This window comes from Hippoglossus hippoglossus, chromosome 5 (assembly GCF_009819705.1).
Source record: "Hippoglossus hippoglossus isolate fHipHip1 chromosome 5, fHipHip1.pri, whole genome shotgun sequence".
Taxonomy (NCBI): domain Eukaryota; kingdom Metazoa; phylum Chordata; class Actinopteri; order Pleuronectiformes; family Pleuronectidae; genus Hippoglossus; species Hippoglossus hippoglossus.
In genome coordinates, this window is record NC_047155.1 from 12,125,826 (window position 1) to 12,149,883 (window position 24,058).

A 24,058-nucleotide genomic window follows, 5' to 3' on the forward strand; every position below is an offset into this window, starting at 1 on the left:
TGGATCCAGACCACAGAGAAATAAGGGTTTATTTCTCTTTTTTTTTATGAATTCAGTACTATACATTCTTCTGCATAAAGACGCCTGATGGTGAGTGGGAAGCTGCACGTTGCCTGTGGGCTGAGTAGGTGTTGGCGGTGAGGTAAATAATCCCTATCTCTGAATGCTGGCCTGAAATCCATAGCCTGCCTCTGACCCCGGGAAGCTGTGCTTTAATTCCAGTGTGATGGAGAGTCGAGTTCTGCTTGAGTGAATTCCCCTTTTTTTTCCTTCCTTGTGGAATGGACAAGGCAAATAATAGGCTTGTGTCCTGTAAAGGAGTTGTTAGCTCCTGACAGACCATTGATCGGAAGAACAGGGGCTGTTTTCACAGTATGGTGCTCTTACATAACCAGATAGCACACACACACACTTGCAGTAACACCAAATTTATGTAAATCTAACAAATGTATCCTTACAAATGTATCCGTGTTTTTGGCACAGAAATCACATCTGTCAAGTCGTTTTTATCTCTGCTGCAGAGCTTTTCACTGAGATTCAAGGATTTTCACGTATAACATTAGCACACACACAAGAAACCAGGTTACTGGAACAAATTCAGGTTAGAGTAAGAGCCAGACAATGCTTTCGCATCCAGTAACTGATCACTATTAAACAACTGTTAACCACAGACTGTGTATACAGATGATGTGTCTCCACTTCCTCATGTTGCACAAAAATGAAGCCAAAATACCCTTGATATGGGATTTTGTGGTTTTTTGATGTCATCTGCAGCCTGAGCAGTAGAGATCATGATGTGGAGCCACGGTATCAGAGTCCTGCTGATACATGTGCTCGACCAATCACAAGTCTCAGCTGTCACAACTAATTCAAACCAAACTCATCAGAAAAGCAAACACTACCAACCTGAACGACATAGAATGACAGAAAAATTAATTAGATGTGTACTTAGTTTTTTCCATGTCTCATCCACTAACAGTACTAACATGGAGGAGGCAGGGTTTACAACTATTACTGCAGGCAGCCACCAGGAGGCGATTACCATGAATGGCCTCACCTTTAGGAGCCGTCATGTTGTCCGTCTTTTTATGTGGAAGAACAGTGCGGAAATTTGAAGTAGTTACCTGGTTAGTGTACACAAGCACCCTTCTGATTTGATTTAGGAAATTACGTTTTTAGCTTATTGGGTTATGTGGTTTGCAAAGGGCATTTATTTGTAATCTACTTTTCTAATAAAACATAAAGCACAATTTTCTTCTAATCTATTTAAAGTAAAAACCATGAAGTTGTGCAATGTTTACAGCTGGCAAATCTAACTCACACACAATAACCCAGTCGTCAGTGTTGGTTTACTTCCGATCACTGACTTTTCTGCAAAACTGAGTCAGTCATGCAGAGAAAAATAGGCACGATCTATTCTTTGCACAGCTAACAGAACTTCAGCCCTTGAGCTCAAACACACTACAATGATCCAAGAGATCAACTTCACTGGTCCGCCACGGTTCTTACAGAACAGCTCAACTTCACCAGGAAATCCGTGTCTTATTGTAACGGCCGTGCTTCAGCAAGTGGATGGGCTAAAACAATTAAAAGCAACAGAGAAGTGAAGAGAAGCGGCTTGCCAGCTCGGCAGGGTCCCTCACAAGTGCTTTTTTCTCATTCGACTGCGGGAAATGAAAAGTTTGACTTTATGTGAAAGACAAAAAATGGGGATATGTTTGAAAAAGATATGAGAGGTCATGCAGGATATTGCTCACAGGAGGAATGACATAAGTTTCTTTCTTTCTGCCCAGGCGGGTGTTGACTCTGTTTAAAAATTCTCATCATGGTTAATGTACACAAACCCGAGCACCCGTCTCCACGGAGTAAGGACACTCACACAGAGAGGCCAAGGGAACCAGAGGTCGGCTCGCCTTTATTTTGCACTTCCATCAGAGCAAGCAGTTAATCTTTGCTCTGCCCCAGCTTATCTGGGCGCCTGCCACCCTCGCCCTGCCCAGGGAGAGAGGCATCACACGCCTCCTCCTCCTCCTGCCTCCCCGTGTCTTCCCCTGAGCTCAGTTCTCCTTGGCTGACTGGAGGAGGTGGCTGCAGATTGAATTATTCTCTCCATTCCATTTCTCCCAAGTTTGCATTCATTTGCACTGCGCTGTCACTTCTCTTCTGTTGTGTTTGTTTCTTAAGTAGAATCCGTTCAGAGTCTGTCTCAGCCTGTTGCATCGTCTCATATCAGTTGTGGCATTGGCCTGAAATAATGTTTCTGCAAAAAAACAACAGGGCTTTTATTGGTGTTAGTGCACATTTGCAGAGGCGAGTGCCCAGAGCCTCCCTGTCGGCACGGTTATACACTTGATGTGTGTGTGCCAGGTTTCCCACAGGTCTTTCACACCTGAGATTCAGGGACTTTCTCTGTGACTTGATTCATGGTGTTTATTACCTTTTTAATGCACTTTTTGGAGTAAAACAGAAACTAATGATTATTTTCATTCTAAATAAATCTGTTGATTGTTACCTCCATTATGCAAAAAGCAACACCAAACTTGGTGGAGGGTTACAACTCGGACCAGGAAGGAACCCAGTACATTTCAGAGAAGATCCCGATTATTTGATATGAATTAGATTTTTTTTTTGTGTATTTTGTTTGACATTGGCTCTATGAGTGCCTTTCTAGTTTAGTTTTGTCAATAAAATGTCCCTGAGCACATCTTCATGTATCTAGTTTTTTCCAAGTTTAAAAACCCAAAGAAATTCTATTGCCATTGATGTGACACAGAAAATGCAGCAGATCCTCACATTGGAGAAGCTGAAAGCAGAACATATTTAGTGTATTTCCTTAACAAGAACTAAACCATCAATGCATTATCAAACATGCTTGATAAAAATCATCTACTCAAGGAGGTTCTTGGTTCAAATCCCGGGCCATGTGGAGTTTGTATGTTCTCACCGTGTCTGTGTTGTGTTCTCTGGGTTTACCAGCTTCCTCCCAGAGTCCAAAGACAGGTGGATTGGGGTTAGATTAATTGACTGTAGGTGTGAATGTAAGCATGAATTGCCGTTGTCTCTTTATCTTGACCCTATGATACGTTAGTGACCTGTTGTACCCTGCTTCCCACCCAATGTCCGCTGGGAGCAGCTCCAGTCCCCATAGGGCAAAGATAATGGATGGATGGATCTTTCCCAGTTCAGAAATCATAGTGAAATCATTTCCAGGTGAACAAACGTAAAATAACATTTCTTTTAAAAATATGTTTTGCCTTTATTTGAAAGCACAGATTTAGCATGACAGGGGCAGAGAGAGGGGACTGACACACAGCAAAGTGTGTGACTTCATGGATTTTTCTTCCAAATTCACGAAATCTCAAAAGCCCGTTCACACCCCATGTGTTAACTGTGTTTGGAGAATTTAAAGCCTCCTATTAAAGTTATATATCCCTCCCGCTCTCAGGAGGCGTTCTGAGTTCGTACTGTCAAACTCTGGTTCACCTGCCTCTCCTTCCCAGCCCACTGCCCCTCCTCCTCATCCTCATCCATGATTTCTGCCCACTGTCTTGAGCTCTGACAGCCTGCCATAACTCTGTCAGCCCGTTATAGCCTGTCATAACATAATGACCCAACACTTCCAATGATTGGCAGGTGCTTTTCCTTACAGGCCAATGAAGTAGAGGCTCGACGATGTGGTTTGATGCCCCGTTGCCTTGTTTCTGCGCTGACTGACAGGTGGCTTCCCCAACTACACAGAGGAAGGCCTGTTTGTTTGTTTATGGCCCGTTTAATTCCTCCCGTGTTTGAAAAACTATATACAGCAGCTGTCGGCTGTATAGCCTTGGCTCATTCGAGGCGGTGACCAGGGGGATTGGGACACAGTCTTTCTGAACTGCATGAGTGACAGGAGAAAGGTGTGGGAATGGGAAAAGAAGGAAAGGGAAGATAGGAGCTCGCCTGGAGGCAGCGGTGGAGCGATGAGGTACTGAGAGGAAGGGGAGGAGGGGGGGGGTAGTGCGTCAGCGAGACAGTTGAGGAGAATCTCAAATATTGACCTTGGAAAACTACCTCTATGATAATAATTATCTTACTATTTCTCTCCCCCCTCTCTTCCACCTCGTAGGCTTTACTGTCTCTCTCCGCTTCCCCTCGTGCCTCTCTCTCTCTCCTTTCCACGCACGTGTGTGTCCTTTGCTCTCGTAATCTTGGCGACCTCAGATAAAAGCCGCCCAGCTCTTTTTCTTCTCTTTGATACACATTAATCCCTATCATTGATTACAAACTTACAAGCTCAGGTCCAGCTTATCACAATAAGTGTAACAGTTCTGGTAAAAATCGGAGGCTTTAATGCACAGACACAGCACACAGGGGTTGATGGGAAAAAAAAAAAATTCTTTACTGAAGCTTAAGCAGGTCAGAGTCTAATAAGCTGCCCACACAGGGCGAAAAGGGCAAGACAGGGCACAAGCAGAAATCCCCCAAAAGAAAAAAATGTGAGAACATCTAAGTCAAAAACTGCGAAATCGAACATTAGAGCCGTTTTCAGACGTTAACAGAAATTAAAATGACAATTGGGTCCTGACATTATCCGGTCTTTCCCCTTCACATATGAAGAACGCAGCAGGAGATTGTGCAGGTCAGACGCGTTCGTAACAACAGGGAAATATCATTCAGGCGTCTGAGTAGAACATGCAGGAGTGAGGACATAATGTATTGAATCCGCTGCAGAGATTACAACACCTGCTCCGGCCCCTTAACACCAAACGTTCTTGAATCTCGTTGTCTTTGTTGCCGTCCTCTACGCATATGGCACCTCAGATATATGCGTTCTTTTTGCTTTTTACAGTTTTGCTTCCGTTGCATGTGAGAAACAATTCTCCAGACATTCTCCGGAGGAAAAAATGCTAGAGAGCAATGCACGCTCTTGTGCTCAAACGTGCCCCTACCTGTGCACGACCACTTCACGACCGAGTGTCACTCAAAATCAAGTCACACTCGCAGCTGTGAAGGGCACTTTTAATGAAGGGGGGGGTGTAAATGGATGGTAGAATTATACTCAGGTGCAGGTTCAATAACACTTGACAAAGCAAAAAGAAAGAATCTCCTAATTCTGTATGTTGTTTCATACATTCTCCTGTTGCAGACTTTCTATTTTAGGGTTTCACAGTCCATTTACAAGCCGCGCTAATTCGTTTTGGACGGCCCTTAATGTGGCGATCATCCTTGGGAATGTGTGAGATAGGAGCTGGTTTGGGATTGGGCACGGTAACAAAGACAATCTGACAGAGCAGCATGGGGAAAATTTAAGTATATAGGCAAAGGGATGACTATGAGGGAACACCAGGGCCAGATACAGCAGATCTTTGGAGCAGGTTAAGGAGATCAGGGATGGGAAACATGTAGGAGCAGGTGAGCATTTCAGAATAACGCAGGAAATGAAGGAAACAGAAAAGAGAAGAAGTGATAGTAAGCCCATGGCGCCCGCTGGAGCACCTGGTAGAGTGGGTGCCCCATGTACGGAGGCCCATGCCGGTTGACTCAAACCCGGCCACTGGCTGCGCGTCTTCCCCAGTCTCTCCTCGTTTGAGGCTTCTGCTGTCCTGTCAATACATTCAATAACGCCTGAAACAATATCCATCCATCTATTATATACAGTATCCTTCTTGTCCTTTGAGGGGTAGAATTAACCATAACAGTCTGCATATAATTGGACTGTGGGAGGAAGCCGGAGTGCTCGTAGAAACCCACGCTAACTCCACACAGGAACACCCCGATCAAACCGGGGCTAGAATTTGGGAACCAAGGCGACAGTGCTAACTAATGCATAAGCCTTTACTATTGATACCTCACACACACTGTACACTTGTGTGTGTACACGATAATGATATATTTGAGAGGCATGGCTCATCTGGCTTGGCTCCTCTGTTTTGAAACTGGGCTCCACCATTTGGGATGACACCATGATGCTAGATGCTGCTTGAAGGCAGAGCAGTACATCTACTCATTTAAATTGGTGCTAATGGTAGACTCTTTAAAAGTCAATTAATTGCCAGGGGCCAAATGCACAGTGGCAGTTAATGCTGTCACAATGCTGAGGAGTAATTGGATGTGTTGGTGGGATGAGCCTGTGTGAAGTGAAGTGTATTCCTCTTGTGCGGGTGGCCACCTACTTTGTACCTCCTAGAGGGCTGTGTGTTGTCCAGTGGACGATGTTTGTTTGTCAAGGCGAAGCATCATGGGAGAGCAGCACAATAGTCTGGATTCGGTCTGTGGTGTTTGCGGTGATGTATCCACCTGCTTTGTTGTAAAATAGTTTTATTTTTCACTTTTCTTCACAATAGTCTCTCTGAAATCAGCTTTTCAATACCCTGGCTGTGTTGAACGTTTTTGGGGGTTTTCTCAGTTTGAAACCCCCCCCGCCCCACCCTCTCAGTTCTTGTTCACCTTTTCATCCTCTTCCTCACTTTATCCTCTTCCTCACTTTATCCTCTTCCTCTGCGCGGCAGCGAAACGGGGGAGAGAGAAGGCCTGAGATCGATGTTGAGCCTGCGCACACGCAGACCGGCAGCGGGCTGAATCGGAGTGATCGATCAGCCACAGAGCGTTTACTCTGCCAGACTGCTGGGCCTTTGTGGATGGAGATTATTTCTAAATTATTACAGGAGGCAGATGCTTGTCAGAAGATGCTCTCTGTCAAGGTTACACTGCTTCAGTGCCGCCTGCCGTTCTCCGCTCTCCCCCTCTGTCACACTTTTTGCTTTCTTCATCTTCTTAAAATCATCTACTTTCCCTATCTTTTATCTTTCTCCTCCAGCAAAGGTTTTTTTCCTCAGTATTTTTACATTTTCCACTCTGCTGTTTTGTTTCATCTGGCTGTCCTTTTTTTTTTTTTAACAGCAGATATGTTTAGTGTGATGCAGGTGAGATAAAAGCTGCACAGGGTATATACCGTTCAAGTAATGAGATACTGAAAATGCCATCTGGTAAATTGACTTCATACACACAGACAGAATGGGCCACACAGTATAATCTTTGACCAATGCTATTCTATAATGACACTGAATGTATCAGCAGGGTGTTTGAAGCTTTCTCAAAAATGGAACCATTCAAAATGAGGTATTTCCATTCGCTGCCCTTCAACACCACAGAGCGGCTGTGTTCTTTTTAAAAATAGATGCATGTCGGTGGCTTCTGTGCATCTTTGTGCTGGGTGGGTGCCGTGTGTGTGTGTGTGTGCTTTCTGGAGTGAATGAGCCTGTGCATCTGTGTTTAAAAATGATAATTTAAGTTTGAGACGTCTGGAATATGTGTGTTTTCACGCTCGTTAGGCTGATTTAACTTGGTAACGCTCTCGTATTCGCCCTGGGCTGAGTGGGCCCTACCTCTTGTCGTCTCGTTCATTTATCCTCAGCATGACGTATCACAGCCACTGTCGTTGGGATTCAATTTTCTATCTGCAATTCTCCATCCAAATTTGGAAAGTGCTCCTCAGAACGTCTGAGAGATCTCTCTATTCATGTTAATGTATGTTGATGTAGTGTGTAAAAATTCATCTTACTTAAAAGAAACTTCCTGGCAGTTCCTATTAAAAAGGAACAACCTGACCAAACATCATTAGCTCAGAGCATCAATTTGAGTTTAATCTTCTTGTGTCTAGCAGCTGTTAGAGTAAATGTTGTGCAAACTTGAAGCCAGTCCCCAAAAAAGAGTTTTATAATTACAAGCACAAGCTGACATTTAATCTGTATTTCTTACTTAAAATGGCATAAATGTTAATTTATTGGATTAATTCATGTTTTAGGACTTAAATCACCAACTTGCCTGTTTGCCAGCCGACACCGTGGACAGAAGGTGGGGTGATTTGCAAACTCGGAGCACAGCGGCTAGAGTCCGATGACGAATTACCCTCTGGGTGCAACGGTCAATATTTTGGGGCTTCTGGTAGGCACTGGATTTCTGAGCCAAGACTCCATTTTCTTTTCGCGATACACTGTTTTCAGTCTGTCGAGCCCACACAAGTCACACAATAGCAATACTCTTGTAGTTATTTTGGCTCCAGACGACATTTTGGATAATGCAGATGAATCAAAAAGCCGGTAGCCGATGCATTTCCATCAAATGTGTTCCATCTCCTTTGCTCTCCATGTTGACTGTTTACCTGCGGGCAACCAAATCCTGCTCAAACGTGCTTGGTCAAACTAGAAACGGACACCAGAAGACCTCCGGCCTCAAAGTCAATCATACTATTGGGATTACATGGTATCCATCTTAGACCCACCAGTCCCCAATTAAAGTTGCATATAAGGTAAATAAAGCACAACAAGGACCAACTGCATTTCGGTGATAAATGTAGTTCCTCATTCGACTCTGGATTAAACCACATTACACATAAAAACACATAGAAACACTCATTATGTTGTATCAGCACAAGATAAATACAGACACATTCACTCCTTCCACATCTGACAGACATGAAAAGAAAGCTGTGGGTTTATTCATTTTGTTGACAGGACGGAGAGAGAGCAAATCAGCATCAGCAGACTTTCAAATGAAAAAGGACTGAGTGTACTCTCAGTCAGAATGGGCTTACACTTAAAAAACCATCATGTCATTTTACAAATAATCCTGTATTTCTCTGTCAGTCCATATTGATACATTATGTTGTTACTAGTCAAAGCAATTCTGAGCATCATCAGTGCTCTATTCAGAGAATCATCTGTTTGAGTAATGTACATGAGGCACAGCGGACTGATAAAACATTAACATATTGCAACATGGTAGCATGCTAGCTACTCGCCATAGAATAACACTCTCTATTTAATATCTTAGTCACAGGTCAAACTGACTTAAAATTTGATCATTTGAAATCTCATGTCAACTTAATCTGATTATAGATTGTCTAATACAGTTTTTGTCAATAGAAATTAAATATTAGAAATGGATTTAATAACGCATTACATAAACTTGAATATGTGATGGAGCTGAGATAGTTTTTGACGACTGAACATCGTAAATTTGTAGATGAATGTACACAACAGGCTGATTATTATACATGTTGACATATAAATAGACAGGGAGGCAGTAAAAGGGAGTAACTACAACAATGCTAATGATGTGTGTGAAGCATATCAAAATGGACGAGTCTGTCTGTAGTAATTATGGGATGGAGTTACTGTACAGAGGTCCTGCCTATATACACCCTCGACCAATCAGGAGTCAGTCTCAGCTGCCAATCATGACATTTCACTTGTTGTTATAGCATCAAATAAGTCATTAAAACCAAACTTACCGGAACACTAACACTTGGACAAACATCAGTGTGACGAGAACTACCTAAAGTGAAAGAAACCATCTTTGGAAAAGTAATATTTGATGTGTACTTTGAGTTTTTAGTTTGGTCCATGTCCCATTCACTAACATGGAGGAGGCATTGTTTATGATCAATACTGCATCCATCCAGAGAGAGAGAGAGAGAGAGAGAGAGAGAGAGAGAGAGAGAGAGTACGGTGGAAGGAGGAGGGGAGAGAAAGGAGAAGAAGAGAGGAATGGAAGTCGAGAAATGTAAGAGAGCTGAAGTCTGGATGGGGGATAGAAAGGGAGAGAGGGTGATGTGAAGAAGGGAAGTGAGAGGGATTAATTGTTCACCCAAGAGAGGGAGATAACATCAGATGTTTAAAAGCTGCCACAACTAATCCTGTCATTTCTTGGACTAGAATAATGAAAATGGAGAAATGATATCTCTTGGAGAACTGGAAACCAAGCTAATCTGTATGCCTGTAACGAGCACGCTTGTGATCGCTTAATGGTCCAAAGATTAAGGTTTATTTCTAGTAGCGTGGTTACATCTTGCAGTGTGATGGCGACGTAAAAAAAAACCCCATCTTATTAGATTCAATGTTGCTTTCTTTGTGGTCTTTTCCTTTTTATTCATTGTAATTATTCAAGATGCTTACTGTTTTTACTGTAATGTAATTGTATCGCTGAAGTATTTTGTTTTTTCTTTATGCAAAGCCAGAGACGTGTGTTTTCAGAGAGGAACAGAGGATTTGCATGTTTTAGTCAAAAATAGTTTTTTTAATCTAGACAATTTCCCAAAGCTTACATACATTTTCTGACTGATTTCCTATCTGTCAGCCGCCATTTACATTAATTTCATTAAAGGATGAAAATCATCTTATACACGGACTATACTGTAGGTTAATTACTAAGTATTGCTTATATTACAATTGGTACCTTTTTTAGTTTGACCCTTAGGCCACTCCAATATGCTGTTGCAAAGTGAACTCAAGTTCAACAGTTATAGATGTTGAGGGGTTTTGAGAGACTATGGATTATCTCAAGCAAGTTTCTCCAACATCTCTCCATAGCTGAAATGAAATGTAGGAAAAAGATGTGGTGCACTTTATATAACTGTCAGCAGTAACATATAGAATATACAGTTATAGGTTAAACTTTAAAAAACCCTCTGTCCTTTTTAAATCTTAGCAGAGTCCGTTCCTGGTGTTCTCCGCGGGGGGCCAGCTCTCTGCCCTACTTCTGCATGTGTTCGCTCCTCCATCCAAGTCGTTCTCTTCCTTTGTGACCCACACCTGCTGTTCTCTCCATCATCGCTTCCACCCTCTGGTCCCGCAGCAGTCTCCTTCCTCCCCTGTCATATCTGTCATAGACGTTCAGTGGCTGGCGTTGCTCTAGGCTTCAAATTTAATTTGGTTTCAATCTGCTGTAATTGCTTTGAGAGACGGCCGTGTCTGCATGTTTTTTCCTCCCTTACGTCTGCTGGAATAGTGGAAAAGTGTGTTTGTGTGTGTGTGTGCGTGTGTGTTCGGTGTGTGTGTGCGTGTGTGTGTATGGATGAATATGACTGAAGGTGTGTACTCATGTGTGCACGTGTGTGTAAATCCTGAACAAATGCCTGGCTACGCACTGTCATTGATACACTTTGTCAAACACCAGCTGCTGTCACTGGACTCTCTGGCACTTTGACAAGGCTTTTGTCAGACACCATACACTTTTCCCTTTGTAGCAGAAGAGACGGGAGAGTACAAGGAGCGAGGTAAATCTGCAAAATATCTTTTTGGGAGCACATCATGACATTTTAGTTGAATAATAACCCCTGTTACAAGCCCGGGATGTGTAACGCCTCTCATTATTCTATCTGCAATCTAAAGAGGAAGGATAATTGAAGTAAAGGGCAAAAAATAACCAGACAGCGAAAATAGACTGTTTGTCCTTGAACTGCTGAAAGTGCTGTGGTGAGCTGAGGTGAAAGGAACAGTGCTGAACTGATAGACTGAGATAATATAGTGTAGTTGTGTGTTTTAAAAAAAAAATCAGCCTCCTCCCTCCTCTTGTTGTTTTTCTTCTTTTCCCTCCGTCTCCCTCATGTCATGGCCAATGTACATATTTTTCCATTTGTTCGCGTGTATTTTAACATAATCTCTGAGTCAAAGAGTTTTCATGAAGATGCGACTCAAATACCAGCGGCGGTGCAGCACACGCACATCAGCTCTCCGTCTTGCTCGGTTGTGCTCGTGTCTTTGCGAGCGTTTGTGTATCACTCTCACCTCTGATCAAGGAGACGTTAGCCCTGCATCTTGATGCTGTTTCGCTCCGCTCCTCCCCGCTCGCCGCGCTGAGAAGGCGGAAGGAACGAGCAGGTCATGCAGCCAGTCGCACGCACACACATACACACCTGTTAACAGATGTACAGACGAAAAGAGCAGCCATGTGCTCTGCTTCTCTCAGGTGGAATGTCACCGGGACGCTTTTATATTGTGACTTCTTTATTTTTAGCCTGTACGCCGGTTCCAGACAACGGGTATGCAATTTTCTCCCTCTCAGTCACCTGCGAGGCTGTTGCCTTATGGGCTGCTGAATAAACAAGATGTCTGAATCTTTTTTTTTTATATAAATGGCGCCTTAAGGGCTCCCTTCCTCTATCTCTGTTGTGTGGTCGATGGGAGTAACAGCAGGAGAGGCAGCAGTTTGGGCATGTCTGTGAGAATCTGTCAGACGCTGGACACTGAGCCCAACCAGCCAGACGCTCACATGTCACTGAGCTAATCCTGGTCCCATCGACACGCGGCGCCGCCTGCTCGCTCACCCTGAGCCCCCTGCCGGCCCCCGCATGTAGGACACTCGGTCAGTCGAGCAGTCAGAGCTGCAGATCTGTATTGTTTCGACTCCTGCTGTGACCTTCTTTGCCCTTTTTTAAAGTTGCTCTCGATATTTGCATCGTGACCTGTGCACACACACGGTTTAGCATTCACCTGCGCCCATGAGTAAATGATGTGATAGAGCTGTTTGTAGCATTTATCCCATAGGAGGTTTAATTGAATTTGCAGTGGTGGTTGCTTCAGTGAATGATAATGTGCAGTACAATGGTCTTTGGCCCCCGTTCTGTGCTCTGATGAATCTCGCACGTAGCGTCAAAGGCTCTTCGGTTTACTGAGCTAAATGCATATTGTTTTGAAGAGAGTTTCTCAAAAGCAACAAAAAGGGCCCCAATTAGAAGAGGATTAATATTGTTTTTTTATAGAGACACTAAAACAGTCAGTCGAATATTAGATTAGCTCGTTTGCTCCCATGACACTGCCTCTAACATAATTGTATTTTGATTACATCCATATTATAAACTTAGACGTAGAATGATTATTACACAAGAGCTCATGATCAAGGTCGATTATTTTCAGTGTGGCTCTGAAGCACCATTGTGAGCGAGTGTGGCTGCGGCAGAGAGCGACTGTATTGTTCCAAAGTAAAGACAGCTGCCTTTTTTGTCTCATTGAACTAGACACAGACGCTTCCGCACAATGCTGGCAATCTACTGTGGAAATATGCAGTTTTTCTGGGCCTGTGGGGAGAGGAGAAAAGCTGCTGTTTGATTTTTTATATTTATTTCTTTGTTCAAAAAGCTGGTTGAGTCGCTGCCGCCGTGGGTAGGTGACGCTTTTTTTTACGTCTTCCAAATCCATCTCCGTGGAAACAGCAGACGGAAGTTGGGAGCGTTTTGCGATGAGTGGGGGAAATGAGGGGAAAAAAAGGAAAGTGTTAACATTTCCGTTTTCGGTGGGGGAAGATTATAGGGGGTGGGGGGGACAATGGCAGGGATTATCTCTGCACATGCTACAATAGCACTACACACACAGCCTCTGCAAATGGGCCTGCCACAGGGTGCTTTGGATCACAGAACAAAGACAGGGTCTCCCACCCATCAATGCAGATCCTCTGTCAGAGTTAGCTAATAAGGACGACAATACCCAGCTGCCAGCCGCAAAGCAACCAGGGACCTGGAATTAAGGGTCATTATTTCCCCTCATTATGGACGTTTGCATTGTTTGACCACTCTGCAGAGGAGAGTGTATTCTCATTATCACCGTCCTCCTCCCAGGATGTTCTGTCATTTCAGTCACTCCGCCAAGCGAACGCGTAATAATGCAGGCAATAAAAAAACATGCCATAAGTTTTCAAGCTTCTTCCCATTTCACCCTGCATTACTCCTGGAGCTCTACACGCTCTGTGAAGTCAATTTAACTGTTTTTGAAGTTGGTTTGTGACTGTGTTGTTGGAATTAATATGGAGTTGGAGGAGGGAGTAAGTTTGGGGGCAGTAAACTGAGACAGATGGAGAGAAATGGAGTACAGCATACGATGGCGGGATAAAACCGCCGAGTGAAGAGCGGGAGATAAAAGGATGGCGCCAGAATGAAAGGTGGCGGCGGTGGTGGGGGGGGGTGATGGCGGCAAGGGTGTGAGACGATGTGAAAGCGAGTTTGTCTGTGATGTTTTAAAATTCTGGAGTGGAAAGTCCCTCCATCTGTTATTGTGGGACGGTTCTGACTCAGTGATTTCTATGATTGGCCTTAATCCTGGCCGAGTGGAGAAGACAGAATGAAGAGCTTAAAGCAGACTGCTCTCACTCTGACAGGCTCCACTGGCTGCCGCCGTCGCCGCCACCGCCGCCTCTGATGCTTCTGGGGCTCACTGACATGCTCAGTCTGCTGCCCCCTAACGGATCAACTGCTGCACGACACTGCACCTCTCTACAGCGCACTGAGCCGCTCTCACGGTGGCTGACATTTTCATGTAACATAAATTTGAAAGCAGCCGCGACACCCATGCACTCCGATTTTAATGCTCCTCTGTGATGATCGTGACTACATACCCACGGATGCATCATCTCCATTACGCTGTCTTTACATAAACACGTTATTGCTGATGTGTCTTGCTGATACTGCATGTGCCACTGGATATATATGATGTCGTTTATGGAGAAGCTGCGTCTGGATATTTTATTCAACAATGTGCAAAGGACCCCTCGAAAGCCGTTCTATTTTTAGACATCCTTTTTTTTTTTCATGCCTTAACATTGTGATTGTCACTGTTCGCTGCGGCCAACGATAGTAAAATTTACTAAAGGTCCTCGCTGCTTGTGTTAGTCGCTTCGAGAAGGTTAAGTGACCACAGCAGAGTCATTTCACAGTCTTTTGGTCCCCAAGGTGACTTAAGTGTTCCCAGAAACTGAGCTGAGGGGGTCATTTGGACCATGGTAAGTACCTCGATTCAAGGCTGCAATCACATGTACAGACCGTGTCGTGTTTTCTCAAGTGGCCTCTCACTCAAACGCGCACGCTCTTTGGCTGTTTTGGAGTGTCCCTCCAGATCGAACAGACGACGATAGAGCGGCGCGTCAAGTGCCCTTTAAGTTAATGCACAGCGGAGGGGGGACCTAACGGGCTGCAGCCACCACGCAGGCGGCCCCGGTGCCGAGTCTGCGCTCACCGCAGCATGACGCTGTCCGTCCCTGGAGAGTTGTCATTCCCCTAGAAATAACATGACTTTGAGTGATTAAACCGCTCCCCTCTGCAACACAGCAAACTCAACAGTTATGAATATTAAAGATCCTAATCGCCTCATGCTGAGCTTTTTCTTTTCCTTTCCTTTTCTTTTTTTTCTTTGCTGCTGTCCTCTTGCTGTGTGAGGGATCACAGCTTTTCACCAGCAGGGTTCTTTGACAGCTGAGACATCACTACACCGCACCGCCTGCTCTTTGGCTGTTTGTACAATTACACTGTCAACCAGCACTATTATGTACAGAGTTTGCATACACGACAGACTCCATTGTTTGTTGTTTAAGGCTGCAGGCCCGGTGGAGGCACTTCCTCGCGCCACTATCCATTACAGGGCTGTGTTTATGGTTCTTCACCTTGCCTGAAGGCTCGGTGACAAATGGCCCAACATGTGATGCATTTTGTGTCAAGGTTACAATGGCAATAACATTGGAGGGGTCCGTGCTCGTGTTGTGACTCCGCCAGTGTCTTCGTGGCCCTATATGCTGTAGTGTTATTTGCTGTGTTGTGTGGGCCTGTACTGAGCTTATCTGTGCTGTACTGTGCTGATCTCACTACGCTCATCCAGTGCTCTAAGCTGCTTGGGCTCCAGCCACTAGCATAGATGATATATCCCTGCCCCCCTCCTTCCCACATCCCTCACTGTGATTCATTGGCTGTTTGTGTTGCCCATCCATCTGGGCCAACACAGAGGAAGGAAAGACACATGAAGACACATGGCTGTTTTGGAGCACGGGGACACCATTAAGCTGCTAGGGAAGAGATAGGGTCCCGGAGAAATGGAGGCCTACTGGGAGCGGAGGGAGGAGGAAGAATATGGGGGGGGGGGGAGGCAGCAGGAGAAACAGAGAACGGAGAGAGAGAGAGAGGAAAAAAAGGTGTGTGGGCCACTCAGAGGGAGAGAAATGGATTTTCTAAAGGGACAAAGTAGAGATTCTTACTGACAGATTAAATGCTGACAAAAAGACTGTGCCATGGGGATGAAAGGGGAGCGAGATCATAGATCACCACGGAGAGATGAGAGAAGAAGCGATGGAAAACTGTCTACAGAGAAAAATCATGTATGTGAAACATGATATGGTTTTAATTTTCAGTGAGATTATTGCTCGGCGTTTATCCCTAATTGAAAAAATGTAGGGTTGTTAGCTTCACCGGGAGATTACCAGTGAGGCGGTGCCCTTTGGCAAGGCTGACCCTCTTAAAACGAAAACCCACACAATTACTGTCTTTTCTAATGGACTCTCCGCTAATAATTTCAATGGACTAATTAGATCCACATTTCATTGTTTCAGTCACCCATTGTCTCATTAGGAAAGGAATGAAATCTTATTATTGTTATTTAAGGCTTGTTCAGGTGATTAAAAGCACAATGCAACAGACTGTGAACAGAACTGATCCACATTTTTTGACACAAATTAGGTTTGTGTGAACGCATCATGTACACACTCCGAATCATTATGCCGCACTCATGTCCCTGTACGACACACATATAAGGACCGGGACTAATATGTGTGTTGTGAGGACGTGGAGCAGTGTCGGGAGTGGGAGTTGTCTGCGGAGACGAGGTGGGCGGAGCTCCGAGTAGAAATAGGACAAGTTCCACTGTGATGAGAGTTTATGTCTGTAGTGTGTTTTTAGGAGATAAAAAACCTCCCGTGGTTGACGGAGCAGGGGGTCTTCAGTGCTGCTGCTACTGTAGCAGGGGTCTAAATAGGGTAAGTCATTTTAGAGCCCTGGGACTGTACGGCTGATCACACTATTCTGGGACAGGAACACCAGCGCCCCCTAGAGGCCTGGGGAAACCTAGATACAGAGGCACGGGAGGGAGAGGAGAAGGGGGATGCACTCTGGGGAAGGAGAGAAAGACTCGAAGGCGTCACCATATTTGCCACTTGGATGATTTGCTATATGAGAAGAGATAAGCTACATCATGGTAAACGATGTTGGACTATTAAAACACATTTTTTATGACATCAGTGGGCCGTGGTGGCTGATGTTACTCACTGCTTTATTTGCATGAAGCTGTGACTGTAACCTGAAGCCCCCAATTTGACAAAACCACAAATTTTGAACAACAGCAACTTTACTTCCCTTTACTGATCTTTACATTCACATGATAGTCTTTAAGCTGTGTGCACTTTCTTGTGCACACAGCTTAAAGACTATCATGTGAATGTAAAGATCCGTCAGTGTGGATTTAGATTCATAGTGTGGATCTTACGCTTGTTTACACTACGTCTCATACCTCTGACAGCTCAGCTCTCTGTCACACACATTTACACATCTCACCTCAGCAATGTGCAACGACACTCTCAGCACATGGTCTTTAAATCTCCTTCATTTCATTCTGTATTTATGACGATAAAAATCATCTGATGTTGACTGGGATGTTTATTAACTACCAAATCTATTTCAGCAATTACCTGCGTTACATGAATTTTGACAAATTTGACAGCTTCTAACAGAATTGAAAACTTGTGTTTAGGTTCACCATTAGGCTGTGTACAAATATTTTTAGGCAAATGGTGTTTTTTGGGTTTGGTGCTCCCTCATAATACCTCTGCTCTGCTTGTGTTAATAGGAAAGTTTGACATGAAACTTGGAGGAATAAGTCATGGATCTAGATGAAATAACAAATCAGGCATATTTAGGGAACTGACTTCTATGAGTGTGTGAAATTTGGTGCAGTTTGATTAAATCTAAGGTGAGTATTGGGCCTTGGCAGTGGTATGTGCTCTACTAAGTGCCATTATAACTGAACTGGCTTTTACAGGGAAAAAAGGTCCCGTCCCCATTTGTTTTGTTTGTCTGTCTATCTGTCTGTCCATCCTTCTGCGTGTCTGTTTGTCTGCGACACAAATCAATGTCCTACTGACTCCTGACACTCACTCTGCTGCTTTTGTGTGTCCTTACAGAAACTGGCCAGGGAGGCGGAGCAGCTGCAGAAGGAACACGTATGGCAAGACGGTGTGACGGTAAAGTAGGACACCCGCTCTTTTCCTTTCTTCTCCAAGACCTCTACTGTCTTTTCCTTTCTTTTTTCAGGCAAACTGGTTAATCCTCCCATCATCTGCCCATTCCAATTGTATTCCAATTCCCCCTCAGTTTAGTGATTTTACCCTTTTAATGACAATGTGATCAGCATCACAGAGACAATGTGGAAGGAGAAAAATATTCACAAACGCAGTGTACACGCACTATAACGGCTTACTTTATTTTCATGGGCCTCAGTATTATATGAGCAGCTTTCCCTCCGTTTTGTTTCACAGGACACAGCGTGTTGGACATTGTATTTACTTGCATTTGACCTTTAAAACGCTAGTGATCCGCTCTTCAAATCTAAAAAGAGGAGAAATGGTATTACTCTGGTTTATGTGTTTTTGTCTGTGTGTGTTTGTGAGCCACCGTGCTCCACTGACTCTCAAATTTGCAAACACTCAAACGCTCAACAAACATGCATGCATACTGATGCACACACACACACACGCGCACACACACACACACAAACACACACTCATATAGCCTCACCCGACAGATACACATGCACATTCCCTACTGTCATATCCTCTGTCTCCAGGGAGACGAGCTCGCTGTCATGGTACACTTCCCACAAATGGATTTTTAACCCCGTGCCTCCTGGGGGATATTTGAGAAAAAGCTTTAACTGATTTAAAACGAATAATTATGAGCCCTACTTCCCCGCAAAGTCCATTTTTATTCATGGTTGCTTACACTCTGAAGCTGTAGTCTTGGGGTGGCTGGGCTGCACCCCTCCCTGCCTGCTGGTCCGGGGGGGGGAGGGAGCTGCAGTGCGGCTGTCCCTTCGTCTTAGCCACGAGGTGGGTTGACGCCTGCCTCTTCCTGCCCGGCTCTGATGCACCTCGATCGGATGCGTAGCCATGCAGGACATGGAGCGTGGGTCACAGTGACCACACACAGCAAACCTGTTCGTGGCTGCATCCAATGAGGCATCAATACCTCCTCGAGTGGTAAAGCCGGCACTCTCTTTAATCCACCCATCACCACACCTATCTCTCAGTTTCAGCTCTTTCTCCTTCACGCCACCCGTGATTACACCTCTCCGTCCATCCAGCCGCCGCCCTCACTCCCACCCTCCATCACATTCACATATCATGTTCCTTTATCTGTATGTGCCTTTAATCAGGCATGAAAACAGTTGGAACATATGAAACTATTGCAACGCTGCAAATGGTGCCCCTCAATTAATAATGCATTGGAGCTGATTTCATTTGCCTTTATTATTAGGCCAGGTAATGAATCTCAGCAGGGGGGGCTGGGAAACCATTTAAAACGCAGGAGGGGAGGGGTAGAGGTGGTAGCTACGCCACATTCTTACAAGAAGATGTTCCCTGTTTGAGGATTTTGTGCTTTCCTAATTTCTCTTTGGGTGAACACTGACTGACACTCTAATTAGATTAGGGCTGCATGCTCTTTGGGCAAATTAGGAGAAATGCGTTGCATCTTAAAGAGAAGTCTGTCAAATTAATAGAAAAGGTGTTTATGCATGAGAGACAGTGTGTTTTGATAGAATTTGTGTGTGTGTGTGTGTGTGTGTGTGTGTGTGTGTGTGTGTGTGTGTGTGTGTGAGTGCTCTGGCTGGAAAAGCATAATGTGGTTGTCGGTGTTTGTCGGCGAGTGGGCATTTATTTGTATGTGTTTATTAACGGCGGGTTCTGTACCTGGCCCAACCCATCTGCTTGCCTCGCCAAACTGGTGACATCATAGAAACTGAATGACACGCCTGTTCCTCTTAGCGGCTGCCATCACAGCTGTTACTGTAGCAATGGGAAGACCTCACTCGTTTTCTCTCTCTCTCTCTGCCTCACACACACACACACACACACACACACACACACACACACACACACTCGAGCCTGTTTCCCGGTCGAACCGCAGTGCCAGTTTTCTGACCATCCCGACTGCCGGACATTATGGATGTCAAAATGTTGATTGTAACAACTGTTGTGATGGTCGTTCGGGGCTTTAAATCCATTGCAATGAAATGGTGTGTGAAATAGACATTAAAGTGTTGGATTGCCGCTGATTTCTCAAGGTCAGGTGCCCGTCCCCGTGTGACACTCAAGCGTCGTGTTGGCAAGAGAGTCCTCCCAAGGCAACGCAGTCATTTCAGCGTCGCTTTGCAATTCTCTCAGGGCCGAGGAAGAAGCAGCAACTTCACAGCCAAATATCAGAAGTCTTTTTGTTTTGTAAAGTGAAAATTGGCAGCTAGAGAGCAGAGCGCTAATAAACCTCTCTAGATAGCATCAGCATTAAACTCATTAAAAAAAAATTCCTGAAACAATTCTGGGTCCTACAGTTACTTTCTATGTGTATATATATATATATATATGCTTCTTATGTCTCTGCATGCAATTTAAATATATAATATAAAATTAGTGGATTTAAATGTTGCTTTGCCATATAGAAACTCAAAGCACATCTCTCCAGATGGTATTTTACCTGGCTATATACCAGTTAAAAATAGTGTTAATTGTTAAATATTGTAAGCTACACTGACTGTTATAAAGTCCAGTTTGGCTCAACAGTCACTGATCTAATGTCAAAGGTAACAATCGGTAGTATTGAGCCAGTCATTGGATTTATTTTACTGATTGATTGAAGCTTGAAGCTGAAAAGTTATTATATTTGTCCCTTTTGAAGATTGAATGCAGTCATGCAGACTGACCTTTAAAAATGTAGTGTCTAGAAAAGAGCAGGCTATAGTAATTAAGTAATATATGTTAACTAATATCTGATCACCTTTAGAAGGAGAATTACAATTAGAAAAAGACGTCAATAAAAGTCAATAAAAAACTCATTAAACCAAGGTCTCAACTCTTCCACTAATAGATTTAACAGTCAACTTCTGAGTTCCGGCATAGTTGAGATGATCTAATTTAAAAAAAAGGCTTACAATCATGTTACCTTAGTTACTGACCAAAACCTACCTGTCGAAACAGAGGCTATAGAGCTGAAGTCAAAGTTCTGTTATATAAGTTCTCAGACCGAAGCAGCTGCCATTTGTTTTTGTGGATATCACCTTTATTTCATTGCATTAAAGCTGTTACATATATATATAGAGAGAGAGAGAGGCTTGCTGTGTGTGCCTGGTTTGTTAGAAAATATTTTGTGGTCGAGTTTTGAGGGGAAAACTAAACCAAATACGATTCATGCACCACATGCCACTTGTGATATATCCAGCTGGAACCAGCTTATTGTGCGTGGGAAGCTTTAACGTGATTCATTACAATTTGATGACGAATAAGCAGTTTGGGTTGCTAAAATGTAATTTGTTATCTAAGATAAATATTTTTAGTAATTATTGTAGATATTTCTAATATAAATCCAGCTAAATGGCATGGTGACACCTGTAATGTCATCTCAGATACATGATATTAAAACTAATTTTTAGTTATCAAAAAATCCATGAGTCCTTATAAATCTCATGGATCAGTGCGGGTTGCCATTTTGCAGGACCTTTAAAAAACGAAATAAAAGGTGCTTCTTCTATGTCTCTGCATGCAATGTGAATGTTTGATAAATGGTGAGCTTGACCTAGTTTAGCTCAGGTCATGCATGTGTGTGGGTTTAGTGAGTGTGACTAATGCTGAGGGTTTACTAGTTTGTAATACTGTAGTGAGCCTACGGTTAACAAATCTTTTCACAAGGACGGTACAAACTAAATCCTGACAATTACATAACAGCTACTGCTTCCACACATTATTCATCAAATCAGTTATATTCGGTGTAGCATGCAATATTTTTTTATTATCTGAAACAGCTACTTTCAACTCAATGTTCTGGTTTTCCATCCTACAATGTTTCTGATTTTGTTCCTCACTCTGTTCAGCTCAGTGAAAACCCCTGAAAACTAGCTGGTGAACATAGGGAACCATTCAACAGCTCAAGAGCAGTCGTTTCCCTCCGGAGTTAGTGAAAACAGAGGTAGGAGCAGAGCAGGTGTTGGACGTAATTTTGCAGGTGGCCTGTAACACAACCAGCAATAAATACTAATGGTGCCTTGTGTTCGTTGGATGTGGAATTGGGCAACTGTTTAACTGCTGGATAGTTCACTATACTGACTAAAACTAAAGTCATTGCAAGTTTAAAGATTTATTTTCATATCTTTAGCACATATTGATCCAATAATTAAGCAATGAGTGGATTACCACAGCATCTGTATGGTGGACCTAAAGTGGCACAATTAAAAACCAATGAATAAATGACTCGATAATATCTATTTAAACAAATAGATGAAAAAATAAATGTAGAAATAGATTAATAGCATTTTCCATCACCAAACTGCCTTCATGTGTTTATGTTTTTATTTTTAATTTTGTCAGTTTCAGTTCTCCATATTTTCATCAACACGTTTTGTCAGTCTCATTTGTTTCCTCACCCCGAAACCAAATTATGCTAACTTTACAAAATAGTCAATAATATCAATGACAATTTACTAATGAAATATTAACAGCGGCATTTTTATTATCAATCAGTTGTTTAACCACTCACCTCTCATCACACGGCGACAGCTGTTAATGACCAGTGACAGTTGACACAAAGTGCAACACGTTGGAACAGAGATTGGACGTAAAAAAAAAAAGAAAAAAGAACAGAGATTGTGTAGATTGGAGGAAGACGTGTACTTTCCATCAGATTGTGATGTGGCAGCTGCTGTACGTTTGAAATGCATTAGTGCTAATAGCTGTGCCATTAGGGGGAGAGAGAGCCACTCTGTTGATGGGTTGCCATGATGAAACCAGGGAGAAGGGAGGGGGTGACAAAGCAGAGGCACGGAGAGGGAGAAGAGGTGTAAGTGAGAAAGCAAGTGAGTGAGAGAAGAAGGTATAAGAGATGGAGGAGGGGGGAAAAAAAGGACGGGAAACAGAGATGGAGCCATCTTCCAGGCCATTTACTGCAATCATCACTCTCTAATCAATCAAGCCTTTCATCATAGGACAACACAATCTCTCCTCTTCTTTCTCGTCTCCTCACTCAGCCTGTTTCTCTCTTCGGCTCCTCTCAGCCACCCACTCTCATAACACAATGCTATTCATGTGCCCTCCTGCTCTCCGCACATGTATGTTCATCTGTGTCTTTCTAATACCTACACAAAATATTCATACAGTGTTCGCCCTTTCAGTAATTGCATTTACCATCGTGCATTATCTTCTCTGAAATGCTTTGAATTAGATTCTGTACATTTTACCATAGAAGCTCAATGGTATGTACGTTTAGTTGACATTTCAGATGCATTCACAGCCCTTAAATCACTAATGGTCCCTCGCTAAAGGCAAAGCATAACAAAAGATGTAGTCTGATGACACCGTGAAGCAGCACCAATCATGTTTATTGATGAGGAGCTAACAGCAATGAAAAATGGTGATCTGTTGCAAGTGACCAATACAAAAGACCACTGGCTAACTGTCCCAGGAAGTTATAGCAGAAACGGGCAAAGTCGCAGGTAAAGCAGACGTGACGCAATTAAAAGGTGACAAAAATAAAATTGGGGATTTCTCTTGGTTTGAACAGTGTAGGAAACATTTTGGATAGCTCCAAGTTCACAGGTCAACGGAATAAATTACATTGGTCTGGGTGCTTTTTGACATTTTAATGAAGAATTGTTATTTATATCTTCAAGTGGCTGGGGCGGGAGTCGTCCGTTCACTTGACCAAGTTCGGCTCCTTTCATAAGGCCTCTATTGAGATAATTGGCCCTTCAGAGGAAATGAGTGAAAATCATTGTTGCAACGCTCAGACCAGCCTTCAGCCCCATTAGCCACAGAATACATTAGTTTTATGGGAGCTGACATGCACAGATTCGAATTCAGATCAAAATAGACATAAAGGGAGGCCTCACTTTCTCTCAACATGTTAATATCCTGTTATTTCTCATATTTCTTTGCCTTTTAGAAATGTTGTCGAACCCTAGATTTCCATCCAACCAGGGTGCAATACACCATTAGTGCAAACACATCCATTATAGCCTGTGTTCGCAAATATTCGTGGAATTCAGAATTTCTTTTATTGCTTTTTACTAACAACATTTATGCTGAACCTGTAGGAGAATATTCGTCGAGCAATAATTGCCAAACTAGGATTGGTACCGGTTTTCTATTTAATCCACTGACCATGGTGATGATTTCTTCCTCTGCTGACTTTCCTGAGATGCACCATTTATTATTTTTTTAAAAGAACGATTTTTTT

The 24,058-nt window shown here is 43.4% G+C and overlaps 1 protein-coding gene across 1 annotated transcript in view; it reads left to right on the forward strand.

Moving 5' to 3' along the window:
• Positions 1-24,058, forward strand: part of cacna2d2a (calcium channel, voltage-dependent, alpha 2/delta subunit 2a) — a 149,488-nt gene that overhangs the window by 55,149 nt on the left and 70,281 nt on the right. The window contains 1 exon segment of the mRNA XM_034586584.1: positions 17,746-17,805. Coding sequence (XP_034442475.1) covers positions 17,746-17,805 — 60 coding nt within the window.